Here is a 27,526-nt window from a genome sequence, read left to right as displayed (position 1 = left end):
AGTACTTGCAAATCTAATTCTTACAAAACCTAAGAGAACGAAGTCAGGATGTGTAAGTCCTAAATTCCCTTTTCCTAAGAATCACAATCAGTTGTCCGGCTTTTGTTACCTTTCAAAGGCTAAGGGTCCTCTGATACCTCTGACTTCTGCCACAGTCTCAAGTAGTACCATTTCCTTTAATCCTCTTTCCGCTTGGCATTACTTAGGCTAATTTTCATTAATATGCTTTGAAGTTCTTTAAGACCTGCTAATACCATAAAGCAACCTAGACCCTACTACCAGACTATGGGCTAAAGATGAGCCATCCTGAAAGACCCACTGCTAAAGGAGACCCAGTGGAAGACATTTGCTAATTGCACATAGCTGCATTGTCATTCCCCTTCTACTATGTGTGTCCTGGGGACACGGTCTGACACATCAGATGTATGTATGCTCTCACCCAATTACTTAAGGCACAGGAGGGATATGCTGAAGAAAAGGTTTCATGTTTGGTGGTAAGACTTGGGACGTCAGAAATCTGGATAGGTGGTAATGTCTCCTATGTGTCTGGCATTTGGAAACCTGAAGCCGCTGCCTCAGATATTCCCAACATATTGAAATCATAAAAAAGTGGAACCAAATACTCAGCTGAAAAATTGGAAAGAGATATTATCTTCTTTGGAGACAGTGGGATTTCTGCTCTTAGCGTCACAAGAGCTTGATTTCACCCAAAAGAGCTAAGCCAGATCCTTAGCAGGGCATTTAGACACTAAGCCACCAGCTAAAATCCAGGCTGCTGAGTTTTATTCTCATCTTCACAGAGTCAGCAGTCTTTTAGAAAAAGTTCTGTAGAAGATTCTTTTTTGGTCCTGGTTACAGCAAAATGACCCAAGTTATTTTGAAGTTTTATATTTATAAAAAGAGGCTGTAAGGTTAGGTGAAAATTGAATACTTCAAAGTAACAAAGACTTTCACAATTTTCTTTTAAGTCTTTTCAGTGCATGTACCACATGTAGAATGCACCCAAATCTATCTATCTGTGTGTGGGAGAGAGCTGCAATTTACTTGAACAGCCTTTCAAATGCTGCAGGTTGGGACCACACAGCTGTGCCTTTCTCATGAGCACACCTAACATTTTCAATATTCTAATCACCAGGATAAAAGTCTCTGAACTGAGTATCAGCTTGGTGATAGTGCTGAACCAGAACATGCACTTTTAATATTGTTCTCCAGGTGTATAGCAGTTCCAGTTCTGTGATTTCTAAACTGGATGATCTGTACTGAAACTATTAACACTTGCTGTATGAGGATGTTAAACAGAAATATGTGTGCCCGTGAATACAGATATGCACACACAAGAAATTCAGGATAAGCCTGTCATTTCATATTAAACTTCTCAGGTGAGATGGATATTGCTAAAATAATCACAATATATATATGCAAATATCAAATCACATGCTAGTCTCAGATACTGCAGTAGACAATAGATAAACCACAGTACATTGCTTGTGAAACATTGTGAACATGTACATAATCACAGTGCAGAATTTGTAAGGAAAAGTCTGTGATAATTCTGTTTTACTTAGTTGAATAGACTAAACTGGAGTTACTAGATACCTTGGCCAAGATATGGCAGTAAATCTGGTGAGGTAATTGTCTTTAACACTGAATTAATTATACTATACTAAATGAATTATGGTAATGTAGGTAAGATGGCAGCCTTAATGTTTACCTTCTGTGATTCTATAAAATTATGGCCATAAACAGCGGTTCAAATTATTACTGTGTCTTCCAAGGTAGCATGTAGGGTACTGATGTTGCTCCAAAAGGTAATCCATGCCCTGAAGTTCTTCTAGATGAAAGAGAAGAGTGAGAAAAGGCTGGCCAATGCAATAGGTGGAGGCAATGAGATCAGAGGTAATGGCAGGACCAAACATACTTTTTCTGACTTGGAGTGTGCTTCATTCATTCAACCAAATTGTTGCTCATATAAAGGCCCTCATTCAGTAGAGTTCTCAGGATTAGCCTTGTCTTTGAAGTCAGCGGAATGTGAGCATTTATGTGCTCAGGGGTCAAGGGTGTCTCAGATACTGACCTGATGAGTTTGGACTTCTTCAACAGTTTTCATTTGTGCAGCCACCCCCTGGAATTCTTTGACTGTTATAGGACTGAAGCCTCCACAACAGCTGCTTTTAACTTCTACATGTGAATATACTTCATAAATGGCTTGTATAGGATGATTGGTACGGCAAGCTCTTTAGCACATATTCTGGTGATGGACAAGTCACAGAGATAAAGCTGTCCACTAGCTAGCTGCTTTGGGCAGAAATAGCAATTTGATGCACATCCTTGATGCATGTCCTACTGGAAAACTCCTCTGGCTTTCTTATATAGGGTTCACTTTCTTCTTTCTGCAAGAGTGAAAGTGCAGGGTTTAAGCCGTAAAGTGGATCAAATCTGATCAGAGTTTAGTTCTAAACTCTTGTTAAAATCCCTCATGAAACATACTTCCAGCTTTGGGGTTATTGTAGCACTGGATGCTCAGTGGAGTTTCTTTTAAAGGTAGGAATGATTGAAGCCAGTTGGCCTGAGCAGCACAAGGTTACATGCACATGAGGTGAAATGACAATTACATGAATACTCTAAATTGAACAGGAAGTCCAGTGCAACTCACCAAGGCTGTAGTAAGAGTGTGCTTCAGTGGCAATGTAGGCTTGCAGAAATGTCGTGTGTCCGCAGGTATTTGATTGCGGTCCTGTGACACAACGTGCCGTCCCTGAGGTGGGGTCGGCATGGACTCCAGGGTGCGGGGAAGAGGGAGTATTCTGTGCTGTAAACAGGGTCACTGAGCTAAGGCACCAGTGGCACAAGTGGTTGGGGTGGGTTAACAGGAGCTGCTGAAGCCAGCATCAAAGGCCTCGCCTTGTGGGACTGTCAGCTGAATTTCACCTTGTGCTGGTGTAAACCACTTGCTGAGAACTCTTGAATCAATGGCCAATAAAAGTTACTCACATTTCTCTTGTCTTTCTTGAATAATTTCTTCCCACTTTATCTCACTCTACTTTTCTGTCAAAATTGCCCAAGTTTGTTTTCAGAGAAGCTTATGTACATCATTCACTTTAAATTGAGAACTGCTGTTGATCTTCTTTTACATTCTTTTAAATGGATTTCTGTTATGTCTCGGTATTAAAAATATTAGCCTGCCATATGACATACATTGTTATAATATGATGTATATCATTATAATATGTGTATATCTGTGTGGACAGAGCCATACTGTTCGTAATAAATTTAATCCTCTTGCAATAATCACTTGATTTGGATCATAGTGAAGATAGCTGAGTGCGTGTTCAAATTAATATTGATAGAAAATAATCCTCTCCTGCCTTCTGAATAGGACATAGTAAAGAAGTGGAACTTGCTGCCACAAGGATAGAAAACAAAGCATTTAATGACATTTTGAGAAAGATTACATATTTGTATGAGTAATAGTATCCTCAGCATTAGCTATGATTTAAAAAAAAAGTAAAAGGGAAATCGGTTCTTAAACTTGAGGCTATAAACCAGGATTAACCCTTTGGAGCCCTGGAGAAACTGTCTGTAGTTTTATGGACTTATTTTTCTTTCACCTTCTTAAACTGATGTGGAAAATGGGGTACTGCATAGGATGTTTTATTAAGGCAACTGAGATTGAATATTTGAAGGCCATAATTTAGGCCTTTTGATATCCAGTTTTTGGAAAGTGGACTACTAACAGAGATCTTTTGTGTTCAGGAAGCAAAAAGGGACTGCTGTTTGTCAGCGTTATTTTTTGGGGTGACATGGAAGCAAGCCTTTGCAGAAAAATGTATACATCCACTGATCATAAGGCTCATGCAGAGGTGGAGAGCATAGTGGTAAATGCTCTGTGGTTCCTTCTGCCTTTAGAAACAGTATGGTGAATAAAAACTGGATAAAAACAGCCTTGTTTAACCGAGATGTGCAGGTACCTTTTGCTCAAGGATAAAGGTTTGCAAACCGGAGAAGGTACCAGGAGGTGGCAGCATCCACCAAGGCCTTCGCACATTTAATTTGTGGGTACTGCGGGACCTCCTTACCTGGAGATTGCTTCAAAATCTTCTGTTTGAGTAGTTTTTTCCCAGTCGCTTTGTTAAATGTTAATACAGCATTCTGATTAGTTTCTATCTGTTGGGCTCAGTGATTAAAGGTAAGAAAAAGGGCTTGCCAAGGTGACACGGTGAACTCAGCACCATAAGCCCTGTTTCTATTTTTCACTGTCTCACAGGAGGAGTGTGGTTTTGTTTTAAAGCTCTATAAAGAGTGAAGGATAATTTACAGCTATGCGTGAAGAGATGGAAGAGATCCAGAGACTAGAGGAGGAGGAGAAAGATGGATTACTGATTTACAGAGCCAGTCTGACCTGTTCTGCAGACTTGGATGTGGCTTTTTAAAGTGACAGAGTTAGAAGATGTCCATTTAGCAAAACCCAGGACTAGATTTTCCAGGGTTTTTAAGAATCTGGGGAATGCAGCTAAATTTCTTCACCTGACTTGTCTTGACTTTGGTGGAAGTTAGGGACATTTGTATCTGTCGGTGTGCAAATACCTTCAGAAATCTGGATCTCAGAGGAAGGATTTTTTTCCCCCAGCCAGCTAGTTTTGCAGTAGTGATCTGTGAGCCTGTGTTCAGCTAGGCTTTTTCAGTCCTTTCTGAAGTTGGCTGTATTTGAGCTGTGTTTGTATACGTAGGAGCTTGAGTAGAAAGGGAAGTGCCAAGCCATTAATGCAGCATTTATTGTCATTTAGTCATTTTAAGGACTGCTTCTGTTACTAAACATGCAATGTCTGCTGGTATTGCATTTTGATGTGTTCTGAAACAGCAAATGTAGACAAGTGGTCTGTTCTTCAGTGCGTTTTTTTTTTTTAATTATTATTTCAAGATTACTTAAGAAGTTTTTATTCAATTATATTTGTGCCTCTTTTTCTTTACTTTTAATGCTTGGTGGAGGTTTAGAAGGCTTCCCTCGTTTGTTTGGTTTTTTTTAATTGTTGTTGGGGTTTTGTGTGTGTGTGTTTTTTGTTTTGTTTTTTTTAATGGTAGAAATTTCAGTAATGTCCAATTCAATCATCCCTAGTTATTTCTGGGAGGACCACTGAAAGGCATATGGAATATTAATATTTAGAACATAACCCTTTAAGAGATGAGGATGCTTTTTCATATAGCACACGTTAGCATGGAGCCACTGAAGCTCATACTGAGGTTATGGCCCAGCATTCAGGTTAGAGTAAAGGATCTCTTAGACATTTTTCTTTCTTTTGACTTCCTCTGCAGAATGGGATATAGCTGTGTGGGACTGAGCACCAGGCATTCTCTACCTTTGATCACCATAGAAGCAAAGGGATTTCTCAGTCACCACTCTCCCCTGCCCTAACATAGACCTACGTGTTGTGGCAGCTCCACCTAATGCTGCTGTTGTGAGACCTCTAAATCAGTGGTGATTTAGGTATAGCAAAGCACTGGACTGCCATTGCTTATACAGCAGCTAAAAATGCCATCAAATAACCTATCCTTTCTTCTTATGACAAGGGTGAATAACTGGGACAGGAAAGTGTTGGAGCTGATTCTCATTCCCGTTTTTGACTAGCAGGTAGTTCCCCCACGCAGGGGTGGCTGTCCCTGTCCACCTCACTGCCTGTGCCGCATGGGGGGGTCTGAAGCAGACAAAAAGATTCAGCTCTCCCAGCGCTCCCTGGAAACTCATCTGATCTGCTAAGACATGGCTCATAAGCAAAACAGCAGCAAAATACAATCCTGAAATAAAAGGCTTTTTAAGATTTTAAACTTTCCTCAGATGATGATTATCAGGAACTTCGTGCCGATGCTGTGGCTGTGTTGAATGGGGTTTATCGAGGTAGAGTCGTTGCCAGTCCCTCTCCGGCAAGTTAATACCATGGCAAAAATCCTTTGAATACCACTTGAGTCTTTGAAATTGTGCAAAACTCCTTTGGATTTATCGAAAGCTAATCAGTATGACATTAACAAAGAACAAAGCAAGCCTAATGAAGATGCAAGGTTTGAGAAGTGGATTTTTTTTTTCTTTTGTGCTGGCTTTTTTTTCACTGAAACACTTGTCCTTGTTGATTGGGTAACAGGCTGTGCGTTAACAGGCTGGTTATCAAATGAAATGGGAACTGTTTACGTGTGTTGAATTAGATCCTTTTATTCTTTGTTTGTCAGGGTTTCCATCATAAATGCAGGTATTAACGAAGTCATTAAAATGCTCATTTAGCTGAAATTTGGCAATCTAATTCTTTTCCTGACAAAATGTTTTAAATATCCTTTACCTAGTCAACAAAATTTGATTAAAATAAGCATGGGTGTTTCTTCCCCCAAACTCCTCTCTCTCCTTCTTAATTGAGTATCCAAGAATAGCCTGTTTGGATACTTCCCATGCATTCCTCTAAGAAAGCAGCATTCAGTATAAATGTGAAATTCCAAACTGTTTGTCCGCAGTATGGACTGAGATTTATAATTCAGTTGTTGGACTGTAAAGCATGTTTTACTATGTGAAGATGCGAAAATAAAATTAAAGGCAGGAATAACTTGTTAGTAAAAAGTTGTTCTGCTCAATCGTGGAACCTCAGGAGATTATGCACTGTGAAGTCTTATGTATTGAAAAATTTAAGATACAACTTTGACTAGCTTTAATCAGTAGAGACGTCATCAGTGAAGATGACAGAGCCTGGAACTTCTGGCACTCAATCTAGCAGAATACCTTTCAGGATTAGCAGGGCACTTGCATTCTCCGAGCACCAAATACCAGAAGTAACACGCATAGACAAAAGTTGTCTTCCTCCTATGCAGACTCTACAGGAGGATGATCCCTTTGTGAGGGTACTAGGCAAAAATTCAGGAATGAGATTCCTTGCCCTTCCAAATAATTGTAACCAGGAAGAGTTAAAGGCTTTGTCTTTACCTCAGTTTTCCACCTGTAAAAGCTGGCTTCTATTACGTGTTTGTCACACATACTCTCTACTGAGGGTCTTCTGGTGAGTATATTAGTATATGTATGCATTCATACATCTACTCATTTTACATACCGCCATGTGCAAAGGCTGAGCCTGAAATCTGTCAGAGACATCAATTTTTATACACCCAGGAGGACCACCTGCAATGCTGACCCTGACCTTCAGGGTCTCTCAGATACTCTGTGTAGATCATGAGTTGGGAATTTGGCTTCTTACAAAAGAGTGCAAGTAAATGCTAGTTCTGTTCAGATTTAAAATAATGTATTATCTTCCCTGTAGTGGCAAATCTTTCTATAAACCCCAATATAGTCAATGATTTTAGTGTTTAAAAATATGATCTTGTGTGGTGGTGGTGGCCTTCTCATGATATTGACTGTCCTTGTCTGCTGACAAGTTTGCTAGTTTGCTTCCAAGCCCTCTTCTCCCCAGCAGATTCAGATTCCAAGACAAGTTGAGGTCCCAGGTACTTCCTGTGAACTGTATTATGCAAATTGCATTTGCAGGTACAGTGGTACTTAACCTGTTGATAGGGCCTTGGCATAAGGAAAAGCTCATGCAGCACCTAAGTCAGTGTGCACTGTGAGCCTGTGTGTGTAAAACCGTAATGTCTTCCATGGTGCTGTGATGTGAAAGAAAAGTTGATATGGTAGCCCTGTTTCCTGGAGTTTAGGAGATTTTATGTAGGCTGGAGAATGTGTAGAGTCGGGTCTGGGTTCATATGTATAAGCAACTGAAAAAGATGAAGTGTCTGTGGTGTCATAAATCATTGTCACTGGAGCTGTGAGAACTGATTACCTTAGCCTTGCCCAACTGCAAAATTCCCACGATAGAGCTGGCCTTCTACGGGGTGGTGGAGTTGAAGGATGAGCGCAACTACTATCGGGTGGCCAGTTCACCACTTCACCGATGTGAATTCTCCTTTGTCCTTCCCTAGTTGTTCTCTACTAATGCAGTCTGTGTTACTTGGTGTAGATTGCACCTCCCTTACCACCATATAGCGATTGCCATTTACTCAGGTGGTTAGGTTGTGTGGCCTTACGCAATGGGTGAGTGTTGGGATATTATGGTGAGTCTCATCAGCCTGCCATAACATGAAATGAGTTTCAAGGTCTTTGATATTGTTTAGTTTTCAGCTGTGAGGAAGCTGAACTTTCATTTTGTGATACCTTTTTGTCTTACATCTGTGGAAAGGTAAAAAATGGCTTTACCTGAGTTTGTTGAAAAACAAGCAGTGGAGGATTAGGATTTCTGGATTATTCTGCATTAGAAAAGAAGCTGTTGGAGATATACTGTAAAAAAATAACATATAATGAAGCTATTACAATAACGATTCATACAATCACGGTTGCTTGAGTTCTGCAGTTTACAATGCATTGTGTTCTTGCTGTGTATTGACTGTGTGCACCTTCCAGTGGTGTTTTACAGAAATATGCAGTACTGTATTTCAGCTACACTTCAGTAACATTGCAACTTCAACACATCCAGTGACACAAAAAATCTTGAAGACAGTTGAGCTTTAATGGGGTCCATTTTAACATAGTATTCTTACTTTCTAAACACCTGCAAAGAATTTTACTTGACTTCATTAGCAACAAGGAAAAAAAATTATTAATGTTGTTATTTTCAAGGATTCTTTTGTTTTGGAGGCTTATTGAAGAACATGGAAGTTATCTTGCATAAATCAGGAAAAGCAATAGAGTTTGGAGTGTTAAGACTGTCACTGTGTCCTTAGCTCATTCTGCTGTACTTGGATATTGAGAAGGAGTCAGAACAGGTCTAATATGACATACAACACTACATGATTTATCCCCTCTACCTGCAGAATATAGTATAGGATAATAGCTAATAGTCTAATTTTCAGAGATGCTCAGCACCAACAACCGCAGCTGAAATGAAAATGAAAGCGGCAGCTGCTCAGCACAGCTGAAAATGGGGCTGTGAACGTCAGCCCTAAAACTGCATTCTATCATGTTTACGGTTTAACATCAGCATCTCAAAACTTTCTCTAAACATCATCCTTTTAGTTTTATTATTTCTGTTACAGTGGGTCAAGAAAAACCATCATTAAGGATGTACGTAATTTTTCAGTTGAGCCTTCTGTCTCCCTCAGCCCCAGTCCACAAGTGAACTATTTTGGAAATTTGAGGGCAATCTGTTTAGTCATTTTTAAAGTAGGCAAGAAGTGGCGTGGGAGAGAGATTTTCCTAGTTTCTCCTGTTGTTGCTATTTTTTTTTTTTAAAGCATCATTATGTTGAAAGCAAACAGCTGAAGAATAGCAGAAATCAAGGCCCAATTCATACTGGGTAGACAGGTGTATTCACTCGGGCCCTTCAGTGAAACATTACAGATTTATTCCGTTTGAAGATCTAGTCCTCAGTACGTGGTTCTCTGTGCTGAGTCTAGTGACAAACCTGAGATGACCCAGACTTTTTCTTGCTTGCTTACAACCAGCAGAATCTGAAGGTAGAATAGAATTTAGCCTTTCTGTACCTTCTCTGCACCTGTGCTGAAAGGCCACTGTGTGTGGCTGTGACTAAGGAGCACTGCTTGATTTCTCCGTTCTTGACGGAGGACCAAAGGTAGAGAGCTCAGCTTCGCTGTTAGAATGGGCAACTAGAATTTTTTAAGGTGTCAGGTGAACAAATGGAATGCTGAAAGAAGTGTGAGAACTTAGGAAGAAACCAAAACTATATGAAAACAGTTACATATGCATGTATACATACATGTATGTATATATGTATAACTTCTAGTTGTCTGTTGTTCAGTGTTCATCTCCCATTCCTGTTGCTGTATAACAGAAGTAGGTGGGAGTCGGAGCTCATGATGTGGAGAGGAGCTGGCTTGTTTGGGTAAAGGGATATAAATGATATAGTATTAATAAGAACCTTATAAACTTAATAAAAACTCTTCAGAGTAGTTGTCTGTGTAATGTTAGATGTATGATGATGTGACATTGAAAAGTTTTACTGGGATTTGTTCAGCTTGCCCTGTGCAATTAATTTCTGGCTCTTCCACACTGGTAATGCCAAATTCAAGCCAAGAAAATGACTGTACTTATCTGAAAGATAAGCAACAACACCATGTACATAAGAACTAAATTACCTTATATAACTAATAATTTCACTTCAGCATTTTCAATGCTTTGACAGCATATCCAGTGTCAGGGTATATGGTAAATACTGAGGCAAAATAGTTTCATCATGTAAGTGAAATCTTGAAAAGTTTCATGTGCAGCCAGTGTGTGGGTGTATGTGTGTTTGTTTACTTGAGTATGTACCTGCCTACATAATCCCTCATCTTCTAGTCTACATATTTCCCTTGTCAAAAGTAAAATCATATTAAATGCTGTTAAATAGTAATACTTCACACTTGCTATTATACAGTGTCTTTCATCCAAGCTTCTCATACTACTTTAGTTATTAATTCTTGATAATCCTGGCATGACATAGAAAATATTAGCCCCATTAATAATGGTTAAATAGAATCACAAGGTAATTAAGCATTTGTCTATAGTGGCATTGCCATTCCTGTTTCAAAGATGTGTTTATTCTGAGTTCACTGTCTTCCTGTAAAATCTCAGCAGACATGAAGCACGTTAGTTTTTGTCTCAATATATCTGCTCAAGGTCAATCCTGGAAGTGGTTGTGTGTGTATGTGTGTGGGTGACTGTAACTTGCTGTGTTTCGATTAGTAACTATCTGTGCTTTCTTCATCATTCTTTGTGGTTTTGGTTATTTGAGATTCCTCTCTTGAGTTAACAACTTGATTGCAAGATGCAGTTAAGTCAGTCAGAAATTTAATCGGTAATTCTGATACTCTTGTTCTCATACTGCTTCTAAATACTCCACTGTCCTTTTGCAGGGTGGATACATAATACAGAATTGAACCAAACCTTCTCCCCCCAGTTCTGAAATGTCTAAAAGCTATCAAGATAGTATTTGACTTCTTTTCTTTTCCAGCTTAACCCACACTATCCGGAAGGTAATAATGAAGGAAAAGCTTTGGTAAGTGGAATTTATATGTTGCAAATAATCTGGGAGATACTGTATCCTTAACCCAATACAGCCCAACATATGAAAGTCCTTCATAGCTTTCCTTTTACTTAAATGTTACAGCCGCTGGGATTATTTTCTGTATCTGTGTAAGCTAGGGTGCAACTCAGAACTGGCATTACAGGAAGTTTTCCCTCATGTTAAGGCAAATGGTAGGAAACTTACTAAAATTCTGCATCAAATTGACATTAGTTTGAAGCTGTTCTGCTTGGTGACTGCAGATATGAAATGTATTAATTCTTCTCAAATCAGATGTATTACTTCATGGCAAAACCCACCACCCTCTTTAGGAAGAAAACCAGGGACAAGCAAGTCTGGTTGGTAATGTGCCAATACCAATTCAGAGGCTCTGCTAGTGGAGACAAGCCCCCTTGGGGCATGTTTGTCAGTCAAGTGTGGCTCTAAATCTAAGAACATGCTGAGACTCTTTTTATTGCTTGTATTGAATACATGCAAGTAGATATTCAGGCACAAGCTTAGCCTGAGCCCTGCCACACTTCAGGCAACTCTATCATGATATCTTTGTAAGGATCCAAGTTGTCCTTGCTGCAGGTTGGACAAACCCTTGATGGGTTGGACAAAGGCCTTATGCCCTTTGCCGAGGAGGCAACAGCCTTTGCCTTGTACAATGTCAAGAGCATGCTCACTAATTTTAATTAACGAGGCAAGGCCAGACATGTTGTAGTTTGTAACATGTGAAGGAAGTGGAGTTAAAATCCTGAGGGAACCTTACTGTTACTGAGACAACAAATAGTCCAAAAAAGAGTCACTCCTCCATCAGATTCATGAGATTGCCTTGAAAATGCTGAGATCTTCTTCAAAAAAATTCAGTTTAATTTCTTGCTGTTTGTCTTCTGGCTTTTGTTCTTTTAGAGGACACATTTTCAAGTTTTTCTCTGCATGGGGAAGAATTTTTTATTTTTCATAAAATGAAAGCCAAGATTATTCTTACATAATCACATGCCTTCAGGACTGCAGTTCTAATCAAAATGGAGATTTTTGTAGGAGTTGGCAACATCCGTTTTCCATCTGCCCTGGTATTTGGTGTTAATGGTAATATAGCAATAACAGCTAAGCTGTCCAGAGAAATGAGAATTCTTTCTCATGAAAATACGGGAGTTCCAACAGTTGTTTCTCTTTTGTATTGGAATGACACTTGAAGCCCTTGGAACTTTCAAATGGAAATCGAGATAAGTTCTAGAATACCCCAATGAGTAGGGTGCTTACTTGGAAATGCTTTGGTTCATGCTCTTGCTCTGTGAACAGTAGAGCTTGTCTCGCAAGATATGCATCTGCATTAATGTTGTAGTTCACATCATGATGGCACTTCTGAATCAAATCTCCAGATTATTCCCTATTTAAGACACTCCAATTCACTTTGCAGAGCAATCTCAGAGCACGTAAACTTGTATTCTGTTGGATGAAAGTAAAAAGATACACACACCCCTGGAATGTATCTACTGTGCTGCAATCTTTCACAAACCAGACTACAGGTAGTCTGAAGTAAGACCTATGAAAACGTGTGTAGGGTAGATGTTAGGCCCTCGTCACCAAGGATCCAATGCTATTGTACCACATTATACTAATTTAGATATAGTATAGGGTTTCCAGTTGTAGCAATTCCAGTTCATCTAAATAGTTAAATATTTCCTGGACTGGGTGATGAAGAAGGCACAAGAGTAATCTGAACATAAATGTTAAAGGTGACTTCTCTAACAGTTTGGCTTAATACTCCTGGGTATTGGTTTCAACTGAAAACCTAGACCACATAAATCACATTAGACAAATACTTTCAATGAAAATTTAATCAAAACTGATTGATGATCAAAACTGATGGAAATTTTAGTTTATGCAGTCAGCACTTTCTTATGAAAAATGTTTTGTGAAGAACTCCTAACAACGTGTGGTAACACCTCCATGTAAATCCAAGCCTACAGGCCCTTTTAGCATGGTAGAAATGCATTTGGATTCTTCACCCCTTTATAGTCTTGTTGGTAATAGCATGAGTCAGCAATGGCTATTTTAAGCCTTCATTCTGGCCTTGAGCAACTGAGCAGAAAAGCTTCACATCCCTGTGCAGAAATTTCTTTTATGTTACAATGGTGCAGTGTTTTGAATTATCTCTTAAAAGTACAAGAATCTTACAATAATTGGAGTTTTTTAAGGGCTAGCTATGTCAGTCTTGTATCCAATATGCATATAACCTAGAGCACACATGCTTTCTTTGCTTTGTGGTTTTCATCTAGTGTTTCTTCTGCCAGGTGACTGCCTAACTGATTCACTGCAAAGGAATCTTCTTTTTCATCTTTTGAAGCAACTAATTTTGAAATACTGCCCATGAAGTAAATCTGCTCTAGAGGGGGAGGTGGAAGTGGACCTACCCCAGGCAAAATTTGAAGTCTGAGTAGCAGAGAAATGGGAGATGCATACTTGAATCTTTTCAACTGAAGGAAGAAACTGAGCCTGCACCCTGTGTTTTTCTTTTCTCTGCTAGTCTGCTGGATAAAAGGGTACCAGCTCCTTCTCTGTCGTCTGGGTTTTAAAGGTGGCACAGCCATCTGTGCATTTCATGCCAACCCTTAACTCCTAAATGTGTGATAGGGCTTCTTGTGCATGTTCACTGCCTGGTTTACAAGTCCTGATCACAGTTGCTTAGGCAACTGAATTTTAGGAAGCTGCAATGGAGAAGGATTTTCTGTGGTGCAGTAGTGGGGATAGGCATCTAGGTTCTGCCTAAGTGCATCTTTTCTGCCTTGCCTTAAGTGACTCAAAAGTCTGAAAGGGTTTTGGCTCCGGAGAACATAAATATTACTGGAAGTCACTAGGACTTTTGTTCCCAAGCATTAAAGCTACATTTGGACTGCGGTTCATTGCTCATTTATGGGCTGCTACTTGAGAATCCAGCCAAATCGTCTTGTGAAACACTGCTTTTATTTCTGGTAAAATTTGGCCTTAACAATGAGTTGATTAATATTCTTTATACATATTTTTCTCACATCTAGACTCCAGAGATTTTTTTTTTTTTTTAAAATGGGAAGACCTTTTTGTGATTTAAAGGCCTTATCAAAAAAAGGCTTCTTCGTCTTTTGAAGTCTGGGAGATTGTAGTGTATCATGCATCAAAATGCAGTGCTCTGTGTTACAACTCCCATTAAATCCAAAATTGGTGTATTTTATGCTGCAAAGTAGTCTATTATTTCTAATCACAGAAATGTACAGCATCCAGAAGAACGCTATAAACATTGGGGAAATGTCAAGAACAGCTGGCAACCTGGCATTTGTTAGTGCCTTTGTATTAAAGGCTGTCTTTGGATAGGTACCTTAACTCCATTTGTCTGCATTTTCATGAGAGTGCTAATCCTAACCAGTTCTAAACTGGCTTTTATTGTTCAGATTTCTTTTAGGATTAAGACTGGTATGCATTTACTTTTCTTGTAAAGAAGTTGGACAGTTCTACCATGGACTTCTAGGTGCAATTTGATGTATCTACTTTGACTTCTGTTTGTCTGTATTTATGAATTCCAAATAACTCTGCAATTCAAAGTTTTCTTTCTTGCTTCCAACCCAGCTGATTTTTTTTCTGATAAACAGTGTAAATAATTTTTTTAAGTCATTTTATTTTACCTTCCAGTAACTAAGTTTGTTTAATTAAAATTTTATAATGTGGGACACAGGTGGTGCAGTTTAAAGAAGTAGAATAGGCTTGGGGAATTTATTGGTTTTTTTTAAAGGCTTGGTTAGGAATTAACCTGGCAATAAGCAATCTGAAAAACATCTAAAAAAAGAAGAGAAAAATCATCAGCTTTAAAATGGCAGTGTCTCTGCTTATATAAAGCCAGTAGTCAGACCACTTGAGAGGCTGGGGGGAGAAGGGGAGACACAGATGCCGACACATTATTATTATTCTGCTGCTGCACACAGGTCTGAATCAGCTCTGAAAACGCATACATTGTTTCTTACAGAATGTCTCTGGCTCCTAACAACAGAATTGCAACGTGATGTCTCTGCTAAAAATGCGATGACTCACAAATGAGTCAACAGTGAAGGTGTTATAGGAGGCTAACTGCTGTGCTGTCTGCCAGGGCTCCGTAACATGCAGGAGCAAGGCTGGCCATTAATATACTCGACTTTCTTTTCATATAGGATTTTTTAAATCGTCTAACCTATGGAGTTCTGCTCACATTACTGCTCTCTGAAAATGCTGGTTTTGTAAGAGCCTCCTAAACTGGGTTAACATTGAGATACCACATTGTACTGGATTTAACAGGCATTTTCAGAACTCTGGCTGCTATTAAATTTAATTTCTGCTGAAATCTGTAGTGCAGCTTAATGTATTCATTCAGGAGCAGGGCATTATCCTTGTCTGTCTCTCTGCCACAAGAGGTGTCTTTACCAATTGGAATTGTAGATTGGGTTTCTAAAAGAAAAGGTATTTCAGGTCTGTCATGTTTTTGTATTGCTTTTTGCAGTTGAAAGGAAGGCCCCTCCATAAGCAAAACTCCATGTAAATCTCCTGAATTTTAGGTATGATACCCAGTTGAAGTGAATAATGGGGATTTGGGATAGGTCACAGTTACTAGCACGTTCTATTAAGAGCTGTGAAGAAGGGTTATCTGCTGGGCTACAAGTCTTAAGAAGGACAAATCTGATTGTACCTGATTGTTTTGTCTCTGATTACAATATGGGATTTGTCTCCAGTTACATTTGCCCTTCCAATTGCAAATACCATGTTGTGTCTGCATTGGGGTTTTTTAAGCTTTTTAAATCAGTATGATGCACTGCAGATCCGCGGTGGTAGCCCAGGAGCTATGGACTTTGCTGTGAGCCTGGATCAGTATTTCCACTCCTCACCAAAATGGCTGTTTGTTTCCACTAAATAGGACTCCTTTTTTGAACTCTCAGCCTTTGCCTTCCTAGACAAGTCCCTCGTGGAAGAGTGCCCTGGTCGCTGGGTGTATGGTGGGGGTATGTTCAGTTCCCCCTCCTGGCAAAGTCCTGTTGTGTGTTAGTAGTGTGCCTTGCTTTACTGCTGCAGAATGGGGCTGGTGACCGGGGCTTAACAGCCCTCTCATCGAGTGGACATATAGGTTTTGTTAGGCAGAGCGGGCTGACTCTGCTCTTTGTGCCACCTGGTATTTGGACCGGGTCATTCTTGCGGGAGGTCTAGGTCCAACTCCTGCCAGGCAGAAGAGGAGCTGAATGTGTGTTTCCTTCATCCTTGTGAGCGATTTAACCAGTGCACGACAGAGTGAGGTGATGCCACCTTCTTCGCCTTGGATATGTATCTGATTTGACTTGCAACAGCCTGTCACTAGTTTGCCAGTAGTATCGGACAATGAAAACTATTTTTTTTCTCAATGAATTTACTATTTGCTAATATTGTTTTACCCACAGTTCTTGCACTTCTTCTCTATACTCCTAGCATGTAATTCACCTCGTAGTTTTTTTTTAAAGAAGTCTTGGGAGTGTTTTCCTTGGCTGTCACTGACCACATCACCAACATCTCTGAAACTGTTCATTGGCTTCCTCTTCATACTGCTTTAAATTGAATTTTCTTCTCTCTACATTTGACTCCCTTTACAGTTCTTTTCCTTCCTTCTCTTCACTGAATCTGGTTTTGCTGGCTGCATCTGCTTGTATGCCAGTTTCTTAGCTGAGCAAATGTCATCTTGTTTTCATCTGCTTAGGAATGCAGTGCTTCTCCTGAGCTGATCATATTGTCTAATTAATTTGAAATAGTCTAATACTTTCACTTCTTTCCACATCCTCATGTAGGCTCATCTGCTCATTCAATAATGGCTAGGTTAAGTGCAGATTCTGATGACTGCTTACTAGATTTAATGAATCATAAGAAACTTTCTGTGTGTGAGTGTATGCATTCTCTCTCTCTCACACAGAGGCATGTGCACATGCACTCAGACATAAATTCAGACATAAATATAAATCCATGTATGTTCGTATGTAACAACAGTATTGCTCTCTCATGCACTCCATGTATGTAAGTTGTTTTCAGAGCTGTCAAACTGAGGGTCACTTCTTGTCACATGTTTTTTTCCATGACTAGTGCTTAACACTTATAATCCAGGTTGGGTTGTGAGGTGTGTCAGAGATACTAAAATAACATTATAAGGAAAGTTCTGAGTTTTGTGCTGGAGTCCAGTCTGGAACTACTGTACAGCTCTTCTGCAGGTCTGACTTTGCTCAGCTAAGCTTTGCATTGCAGTTAGCAGTGTTGCAGACACTGTCTTGCCCTTTGTTGATGTGGACTTTCTTTTTAGACTAAAAACCAGCTCTTGTTCATATGCCAGGTCTGACTTGACAGCCGCTAAGCCTGGTTGGTGGGATTTAGGCCTCATGAGCCAGCTCCGTTGCTCAACTGCATCTATACAGTTGCTGGGGCGACTAGTGAATGGGTGGAGTCAGCCCCAAACTGCAGGATTAACTTCTCCACGGAGCTAATGGTTAGCGTGAACTACTAAAGCACAGAAGACCTGCCTTTGACTTTGCCTCCTCTCATAGAAACCTGCACATGTGCATAATGACCTATTGGGGATGGTCAGACATTATGTCATGAGTGAGTATAAAAAAACTTAATAACACAGAGTAGAATAGGGTTTCATATTTTGGTCTGTATTTTTCCCAGAGCCCCAGGGAAAAGAATGTATAGAATTATGAAGTGTCCTGCCTTTTTCTATACCAGTCTTTTCAGTTTGGAAATTATAGTAGAGTGGGTAGTTTCTGGGAAACCCTAACTAGATTTGAATGTCAGTTATGGGAAATACCAAAAAGTCTGGATGCTGTTCTAAACTATCCTGTGCTACTCACCCCTTTACAGACCTCTTGAATTTTAAACTGGTTTTCCAGTTTTCCATTTTGATTGGAAATTTAGGAAGTAGATTTTCATTTGATGTTAGATTCTAACTCACACCTATTAAGCTGTTGAGAGGATTCTCTTATAGTTTGCCAGCCTTTCCAGTCTGGGTGTCATCCTGAGTATGTAAAACAAAATATGTATGGAAATCACAAAAAGTTTTGCTATTTTCATCAATCCTCACATACAGGTTAAGTTTTTTTGTGCGATTTTGTTTAATATTTTTTGGGTGTGGGATATGGTAGGGTGTGAGAACTGCCAGATGAGTTTACTCTTGTGCGAGATGGTTGTCTTTAATCTCTGCAAGCCTTCCTCTCAAAAACGAGTGACAATAATGACTAGATGAGCCTAAGAAAAACTTGAGAGGATTTCTTCCTGTTTTTTTCCTATTGTCTCTGTCCTTGCTAGAGGTAATAGGATAGAAAGCTGGCATTTTTTAGGCTTAATAATGAAAAAACAGATGTTTTGGAAGGATTCAAAAAGTGCCTTGAAATAAGATGACTTCTTATGTAGTTTCACTCATCCTTGATTTTGTTGCTTAATCTCAATTGGCAATATGAATAATCAAAGCTTTGCCCTTGATTATCCCTTACGGTTTGGTTTTAATCAAGGTACTAATGCAAACTGAGTATAGCCTAGCCTCTTTATATTGCTTTGTACATCTCTTCCCTAGTGGCACATTATAAATCATTATAATAGTATTTCAGGTTTCCAGTGTTTGATTTTTCTCTTGGCTTTCTTCATTCCTTTCTTCCTCTCCCTCCGTGATATATTTTGTGTACGTGAAGGGCCCTGGGCTGCCAGTCTCTTAATTGGTTATTAGTCTTTTGTAATATGTGTAACTCAACACCCCAGAGGAGCAGCTTTTACTTATGCCAATAATTCCTTTGTTTGCTGCATGGTTACGGGCACAGACTCTGAATTACTCCTTCAAGCAAAGATATGTGCTTAGGGAAGGTAGCATTTGGAGTTTGTGAAGACACAGGTATGTAGGTAACTAAAGGTGAAGATGGCTGCTTAGTGATGCTGGGTCACAAAATTCCCATGGATTTTTCAGCAGTTGGTGGGAGAAGGATCACCAGCTTAGATTCGCACACCTCTTTTGAGGCACCAACACAACTTTGTAAATCTGTCACTTGAAAGTTAGGCTCCTCAGAGGGAACAAACTTCTCCAGTTGCAGTGGGCAAACTCAGACCTATGTTGGATCCAGCTTCCAATGCATTATCAACCTGTGCTAAGATTTTTAATACAATCTAGCTGATGGTTTGTGTGTCCCCCTTCCACTGACAAGTTGATCTTAGTGGAGCAGATATTCTGGCTCTTGCTGTTTGGAAAGTGGGCTGCTGTGATTCTGACCATATGAGAGGAAAAAATGAGCAACCAAATAAAACAACAGTTGGATTTAGGCAAATTGCTTACTTTTTTAATCCCCTTCCTCCTTTTAAAAAATCCAATTTTCATTAGTTCTTTTCTTTCAACTTTGGCCCTTTCCAAACCAGCACTGTGTAGTTACATCTGTTGGGAGTAAAGGGTCTGCAACTACCGCTGGTTTTTTTGAAGTTGTAGGTGTCAAGTAATAATGTATACAGTACTGCTGTCTCTCTGTAGCTTGTGACCTGCTGTTGTTATAATGACTGTCTGAGACCCCACGTGCCTGGGGCAAAGTGCATCCTTTGTGTTACACACTCCAAAGCCAGTCCTGGTACATTCTTACTAGAATGTAAAAAAAAAAAACTCCAAAAAAGTACAATTCAGATGTATTACTTGTCCGCAAGGTAATTGGAGAATTTATAACAGGCCCTGATGCAAGTAAATAACCCTTGTGCCTAATCAGCAGAGAGACGGCGACCTTCCTGCTTCAAAGAAGAAACGCCAAGCAGGGGAGAAGATTATGTATACTTTGGTCTCTGTGCCACATGGAAATGACATCGCATCTCTCTTTGAACTGGATGCCACCACTCTTCAGAGAGCTGATTGCCTGGTTCCAAGGTAAAAAAAAAAAAAAAAAAAAAAAAAAGGCAAAAAATAGTGCTGCATTGACAGGGTTTCTTCCTAGCATTATGCTGGTGAGTAAAGCAGAAGAAATCAAACACGAGCAAGTATTATCCTTCAGTTAAAATTTGAGGAGTGTTCATGGATAAACAAGGGATGTATAAAACATGATACTGCTGCTGTGACTGGGTAAAATAATTATAAGGATAAAACAAGTGACACTTAAAGAGAGTCTGTGAAGAGAAAAATAATGGGCCAAATATTGCACAGATATATATGAGGACAGAATGGAACCCTGTGCACTGTTTGAAAAAAACCTGTACGGCTAGTAGACCTAACTGAATTGTTCCCAACAAAATAACGTGTATGGTGAACTGGGCTTCTGTTTCCCTCACAGATCATGGTGCCATTGGACACAGTTGTTATTCAAATGAATCAGCAGTTGGCTTCTGGGTTTTAATTGTGAATATTTAAAATTTCAACTGTGTTGCTTAGCTGTGATTGGCTAGATAAGTCAGAGGGTGCTGGTTGTGACTGAATGGGCATGAAGACACTTGGGGCTAGTTGTTATGAGGGTGGATTTTAAAGCTGGGTACCCACAAATACTGATGTATGCAGTTTTGAAGTGTATTTGCTATGCTGAGTTTTGCCAGATAATTTGCTTACTTGAATACTCAGAGCCCATCAGCATGAAAGGGACAGCGTGAATGAAGACCACAGTGAATATATTTAAAAAGTAGAATTCAGAGTAAAAATTGTAATTGATTTCTCAGCTCTGCTTTTTGATAATACCACAGATTATCATATGGAAAGAATTTAGAAGAATCTCATGTCTGCTCTTTGTTCACTTGATTTTCGGTTGAGAACTGGTACTTGTAAATGCTTGCTCCCTGGAACACAGGTTTGCAGATCATAATGGTGAAGCTGTGAAACCATGGTCAGTTTTACTTTCTGGCTTTTTTCCTGTGACAGCTTGAAGGGGTTTGTTACTCTGCAGAAAAAAATAATAAGAAAAGAATTGGTTTTATTCATGAAATGTATTTCTATTCAGATGGGATTTTATAACGCCTTCCTTTTTAATTTTTTTCTTTAAGGAACAGTTCGCTCCTAGGCTTACATAAATACTTAAAACCAGCATTCTGCATAATCCCAAGATGCTGTTTGTTCTTTCTGCAGCTCTGTTCTGGTGAGAAAGGAGGAGACAAGGGAAAATGGTACTGGAGTATCTTTTAGGTCTCCCTCACCCTTCTGTTACGCGTGGCTGGTGTGACTGCCCTCAAGTCTCATGTCATGGTCATGTGTTCCATTGCACCCCACCGTGCCCACTTTAGCTCAGGACTGATCCATCTAACCTGTTTGCTTTGTTCTCCTTTAGGAACTCATATGTCCGACTGAGGCATTTATGCACTAACACTTGGGTCACTAGTACCAGCATTCCAATAGATACTGATGAAGAGAGGCCTGTGATGTTAAAGGTAAACATGTATCTTGGGGTTGAAATCCCAAACTCATTCCTGAAGTTCTCTACTGATGATCTCACTTCTAACATATAAAATACGCATAATAATTAGGGTAACGCTAAGAGGATTGCTTACACACATTAAACCAAAAACTATTGCAGATTGGGACGTGCCAAACAAAAGAGGACAAGGAAGCTTTTGCCATTGTATCGGTTCCTCTGTCTGAGGTCAGAGACTTGGACTTTGCCAATGATGCAAACAAGGTTCTAGCATCAACTGTTAAAAAGCTGGAGAATGGAACAATAACCCAGAATGAAAGGAGGTTAGTGAGTTTTATTTTTTTCCTTCCTAAATTGGTGTTTGGTTACTCATGACATCTTGGCATCACAGTAACAGGTGGGTTAGTAATATCCATGTGGACATAGAGGCAATCAGGAGAGGACACTTGAGTGCTGAGAGTGCTAGCCTGGAATTAGATTCCACCTCTGTCAGAGCATCCTTGCTGCACCTCAGGCTGGTCTGTGTATCTCATCTGTAAAATGGGGGTAAACAGGGCTTCCCCAGCTCATGGACCACATAAATAAATGGGTAGTTCCCTGGGCAAATGCAAAGTGTTCGTCTTAATTTCCTTTGATAAACCACTTCTGAGCTGTGATATGAAGTCTATTGCATTTGATTCTCATGTGCAAGAAAGCCATCTATACAGTGGGCAGCATGGCAGGACTCTGATTTGCGTGGAGTTCACTGTACCGCACGTTCATGCTGAGAGCAGTAGAAGGAGGTCTCAGAGTGACCCAGAAGCTGCCCCAATAGTCCCTTTCCTTTCTTATTTCTATTTTTCCCTGTTCTGTTTTCCTATTTTACATCATTTTGGTGTTTACCCTTTGTATTCATCCATGTTTCAGCTGTAGTGCTATTAGAATGTCTGTTCTTCACACCCACCCCTAAATTAAGGGATTTTGTTGTACATTGTAGCCAAATATATCCCATTTCTAGTGATGTAGTTGGCTATTTGTTTTCAGCTCTCTGTGGTTAAACTAAATATTAAACAGCATCTCTGGCAGTGTTAATTTGTAGCTTCTATTCCACCATGCATTATATACAGATTTTTGGTCAAAATGTTAATTTTTGGTGATGAAACGGAATTTTTGCTGTTGGTTCTCAGTAGCAATTAGACCAGATGGTTTAATATCAGATGGAGGTTTCATCATAACAGGCAGACCTGTAATGGCTTTGGGTGCTGGTACTCAGCCTTGAAAAGCTGATGGGCCATTTCATGACTGAGTTGAACCAGAGAGGGATACAACATAATCAAGGTGTGACATTCCTATGTTAACCTTGCACCACTGTGTTGCTGCAACCCAGTATTGTCAAACTGTAGTATTGTCAGATTGGTACAACACATATGTAAAACATTTCAGAGTGGTTTCAGAATAGTGCCATTATTTGTTTGTTCCTGTGATTTCCTTTGGGGAAAAAAGACTCTTTTCCCTGTCTTATCACCTTCCTGCTTAGGTAAGTAGGGGTCCCAACAGTTTATTCCTGGTTGCTCCATCCTACATCTGCCTTTTCTACTTTTTCTGTTGGGCGGGACATTGCTGCTCTCCACCAGTGGGCTGAGACTTTTAAAGCTAAAGCTCACTCAGAGGGTTTAGTTAAACAGCCCAGCCCTTTTGTGGGTAATGGAAGCTTTGTGTCTGGCTCCCAGAGATGACTTTGAAAATCTACTGGGCATCTTCCTTTCTATGCTTTCATGGCATGCCTACAGGTTTAGTAATTATAGACTGGATGTTGTCCAAATTCAGATGATGCTTCCCCAGGGTAGGAGACATGCTGGGTTTTGTTTGTAAAAGATAGCTAGTTCTTTTAAGGGAAATTCACTGAAACCTGTGGGCATCTGTACTTCTGTCTGTGCGTGCCTGGCGAGGTGTGTTAGTAAAAAGGAGGCAATGACCACTTTCTATTTGCATTTGTATTCTTTCTTTTTGCATTTTCGGAAGGTAGGAGAGAAGGAATTACTACTGCCTCTGTCCTTTTTAGCACTTACTTCTGCCAAATCTTCTTTTGTGTAGCGAAGAGTGAAAAAAATAGTCGTTTTTCAATAGTTTCTTGGGTCAGTAGGGAAATAGTCTAGTGACAGGATGTTTTTATTCCTCTAGTGAGTCCATCATCTTGTTTTACAGATCCATGTCCGTGATAAAGTAAAAACATCCTTGCTAGGCTTCGTAAGAGTGTCTTTCTGCTGTTCCTGGGCCTTCAGGCCAGCTGGTATAGATTTTGGATTTCTGAATACTCTGCACCAATCCAGCATCCTGTATTTTTCTCCCTTTTCCCCTCTGGTTGTTTAATGCCTTGGTAAACATGCCTGTGATGGATTTAAGCCTCTGCTGAACCAAGGTCTAGAATCCTTAAGTACATGTCAAACTTAAACTTAACTTTGCAGTGATTGAAGCTCCATTGTGCTAGGTAAAGCTTGTTCTAAACGGTTCTTTCTTAGTGAATCCTAGCAAGTGTTGAATGATTGTATATAATAATGATTTGTCTATTCATTCTAGGTTTGTAACCAAGTTACTGGAAGATCTCATTTTTTTTGTTGCTGATGTGCCTAATAATGGGCAGGAAGTTTTGGATGTGGTCATTACCAAGCCAAACCGGGAACGACAAAAATTAATGAGGGAACAAAATATATTGGCTCAGGTATGTCCTGTATTAATAACTTGCTTGTATTTACAAATAGATTGCAGGAGAGAGTGATTTGAGAAAATGTTATTTTTAGGTAACTTGGTTTATGCCATGTTGGGTTTGTGTCTAGTTGGATTGGATAGATATGACACTACTTAGTCAAGGCTCACCTCTTGGTCTGTGAATCAGATAGAAGCACAAGGGGCTGTGTCTGATGACTGTTAGTTTCATGTGATTCTGATGACTTTTAAGACTACATTTGATAGCAAATTGTTGATGAAATTTGAAACAAGCTTGCAACATGGTCCCAATCCTGCAAGTGTTCCCCTTATAGGAAAAATTCTAATGCCCTTATGGACCCCTGACTTTGTATGAGGGCCAACTTGCATGTAAATCAAAATTAATATTCTCCTTAAGTAGCCTACTGAAATTAAAAAAAAAAAGGTGAAAAGGATGAAATAGGACAGTAGCTAGTATTGTCCTCCTTTTTCATCCCTAATTTATCCCAAGTTAAGACAGATAACTAACAGTTTTTAAAATTGGGGATAGCAGTAAAGAGAAAGCAATGTCAAGCAAGTTGGTGGGAAATGTAAAGCTAAATGCATAAAGCTGTAATGTCTGAGATTGTGCCCCCACTTGTATTTAGTCATATGTAGATAACTGCGGTGATTCACTTCTGACTTTGGTTGATAAAGCCTGTCAGAAGACATTTCCATTGACTGCTGTAAGTTAAGCAAAAATCTGGGTTTGATTTTCATTCTCAGCGCTTTTGATTTTGAACAGATATTTGGCATCCTCAAAGCTCCTTTTAAGGACAAAGGTGAAGGATCAATGCTGAGACTTGAAGACCTAGGTGACCAGAGATACGCCCCATACAAATACATCTTAAGGTTATGTTACAGGGTTCTCAGACATTCCCAACAGGACTATAGGAAGAATCAGGTCAGTGGTATTCAACATAATTTTCCTCCTGATTTCTATAGTTATATATCCTGGGTTTGACGTCGCGCTCTGCACTTGCAAGTGGGATTCTGTGGTAGTGGTGAAAGGACTGGGTTTTGTGTAAGTTAGTAGTAAGAAGTCACTGTCATATACTGCCTCATGCTGAGGAACAGTGTTTTTGTTTTGTAGGCATTTGTATATGAATTGAATGATCAGCAATGAGTATTATAGGTTCACTTTGTACTTCACAGGCGCAGACTGAGATTGGCATCCACAGCTTCATTGAGGAGCTTTCTGTTATTAAAATTATGTTCTTGGGCTCTGGATTATAAAGTGGGAAGTCTGCAAAACTGTCTGTTTCTATTGCTTAAATATTTGTAGAGGGATGGCAGTGAATCACACCAGAGGTTATTCTATCAGGTAGCCTGATTTCCCATTGCTAGAGACTCCCTGTGAGCAAGAAGTATTTCAGAATGTGGTGTTGAGTATTTTGCATATTGCAGTGGGAAAAATGGCACTAACTTCAGAGTACTAAAGGGACTAGAGATAAAAGATTGAACTGCTATGTGTGGCTTCTTTGTTTTCTTTCTAATGCTTTACAGAAGTATTTCTGTCTTGGAGGGAGAGAAAGGGAAGAGGTAAGACTCAGGAAAGAAAGCTTCTTAAACGTTATAAAAACCTTTTGGTTTTTCCTTTTAAAAAAATTGATTGCCATTTCTTGAATTTTGTATTTACTTTCATGGTTTCATTCCTTTGGCTTATGAAAGAATAAGAAGAGTTAGTCATCCCTAATATTGAATCTGTTTCTTGGGGTACATATTTTAGGTGTTCAGATGTTCTTTTGTTCAGGCCAGTTCAGAGAGGAAAGTTTGAGGGTTATTTTGATTGCTAATTGAGCTGGATGCTTCTGGTTCTAAAGGAAAAACATTACTACTTAACAGGTCATCATGGGAATTTTCATTTTTTCAGGAATATATTGCTAAGAACTTCTGCGTCATGCAGTCCCAGATTGGTTATGATATTCTGGCAGAAGACACCATCACAGCTTTGTTGCACAACAACAGAAAACTGCTAGAGAAACACATCACGGCTAAAGAAATAGAGACGTTTGTTAATTTACTCAGGAGGAATCGAGAGCCAAGGTTTGAAGTGGTCCACGTAACATTCTTTTTCTGTATTGATAGGCTTTTATATTTGCAGTAGCTGTGAATCTGCCTGCTATTCATTATTCTGTTGTATTTCTCCCAGCTTAATTTTTTTTTGACCTGGCAGGAAAAAACCCACATGTACAGTGTCAAGCTAGAAAATATCAGAACTCCCCATAATTCTTGCATTTCAGAACTAGAGCTTACAGAAAAGAGGGTTTATACTTTACAGCACAGTTTTGAAAATGTGGTTTTAGTTCAGATTGGGACAAAGAGAAACAAACAGAAATTTTAATTTCTCATATCTCTGCAGCTCCTCTGTGAAACTGCCACTTGTGTTGGTTCCCCTGCTAACAATCTTGGTGCAAATTACACAGATGTCAGTTTTTCTAAGCTTTTATTAGTATCAGTTTTCCTGCAGGTTCTGATTCCAGGTCAGACCTGAAAGGGACCTAGGGCAGTGAAGATCACAGTGAATGTGTGTTCTAGACCAGATCTTGTTCCAAATGAAAAATTCTGGCATTGAACTTCACTCAGTTGGAATTTTTTTTTAATTAGCTTTAGGTCAGAATATAAAGGAAATGGATATTTTTTCAAATGGAAAATCTGTCTTTTTTTTTTTTAATTGGATTTTCAGCTGTAAAATTACTTAAGTAATACAAATACAAGAAATTAATGTACTGAAGGCCAAATAATGTCCTCTGTAATTGTGAATACCATTTTTCTGTTAGTGTTTAACAATATTGCTCAAGGCCCTGGTGCTTCACTGCTTCAATTATTCTCTGTATGTCTGCAGCTGTTTTGCCTCACTCTGTAATCTCATTGACTGTCCCATGCTAAACTGTGTTGGGTTTGGTCAGGACTAGGAGGAAACCATGTGAGATCAGCTCCTTCTCAGTGCTGAAGGGTCCTAGTGTTTATTGACAATCCCATGTCACTTTTTTTTGGTGGAGGATGTCATAGTATTTGTTGCATAACTACATTGTGCAACTGCTGTGTATTCACTTCTTTAAGGCTGAAGTCTGAGAGCGATAAATGTTTGAAAAATACACATTGTCAAGATGGTGCAATCTGAACAATAAAGGCCTGGTCTTATGACACTTATTTTCACGGAGAGTCTTGTAGACTTTTGCAGCACTGCTTGTGTGAGTAAGAATTGTGGCAGTATGCTCTAAAACACATGAGCTACAAAATTTAAAATCTTACTGAGTTTTAGCTCCAACTAGGTAACTCCTCCAGAATTCTATATAATTATATGCTGTTTACTTAATATTATCTTTGTGATGCAATATTACTGTGCAGCGTTAATTACCTGTTGCCACAAAGCTTCATTTCAGCAATGGGTAAAATTGTTGCTACGTGTACCCTAACAAG

The 27,526-nt window shown here is 39.4% G+C and overlaps 1 protein-coding gene across 3 annotated transcripts in view; it reads left to right on the top strand.

Annotated features, from left to right (window-relative positions):
- Positions 1-27,526, top strand: part of ITPR2 (inositol 1,4,5-trisphosphate receptor type 2) — a 269,683-nt gene that overhangs the window by 55,992 nt on the left and 186,165 nt on the right. For 2 of the 3 annotated variants that reach the window (XM_069806680.1, XM_069806682.1), the window contains 7 exons: positions 10,968-11,012; positions 19,766-19,920; positions 21,299-21,398; positions 21,545-21,705; positions 23,939-24,080; positions 24,849-25,007; positions 25,977-26,149. In XM_069806680.1, the coding sequence (XP_069662781.1) occupies positions 10,968-11,012; positions 19,766-19,920; positions 21,299-21,398; positions 21,545-21,705; positions 23,939-24,080; positions 24,849-25,007; positions 25,977-26,149 (935 nt within the window). The remainder of the gene's footprint in view (positions 1-10,967; positions 11,013-19,765; positions 19,921-21,298; positions 21,399-21,544; positions 21,706-23,938; positions 24,081-24,848; positions 25,008-25,976; positions 26,150-27,526) is intronic. The other variant, XM_069806681.1, reaches the window with a different exon arrangement.

The sequence above is a fragment of the Haliaeetus albicilla genome, chromosome 19 (assembly GCF_947461875.1).
Source record: "Haliaeetus albicilla chromosome 19, bHalAlb1.1, whole genome shotgun sequence".
NCBI lineage: Eukaryota > Metazoa > Chordata > Aves > Accipitriformes > Accipitridae > Haliaeetus > Haliaeetus albicilla.
This window is presented reverse-complemented; position numbering and strand designations above follow the sequence as displayed.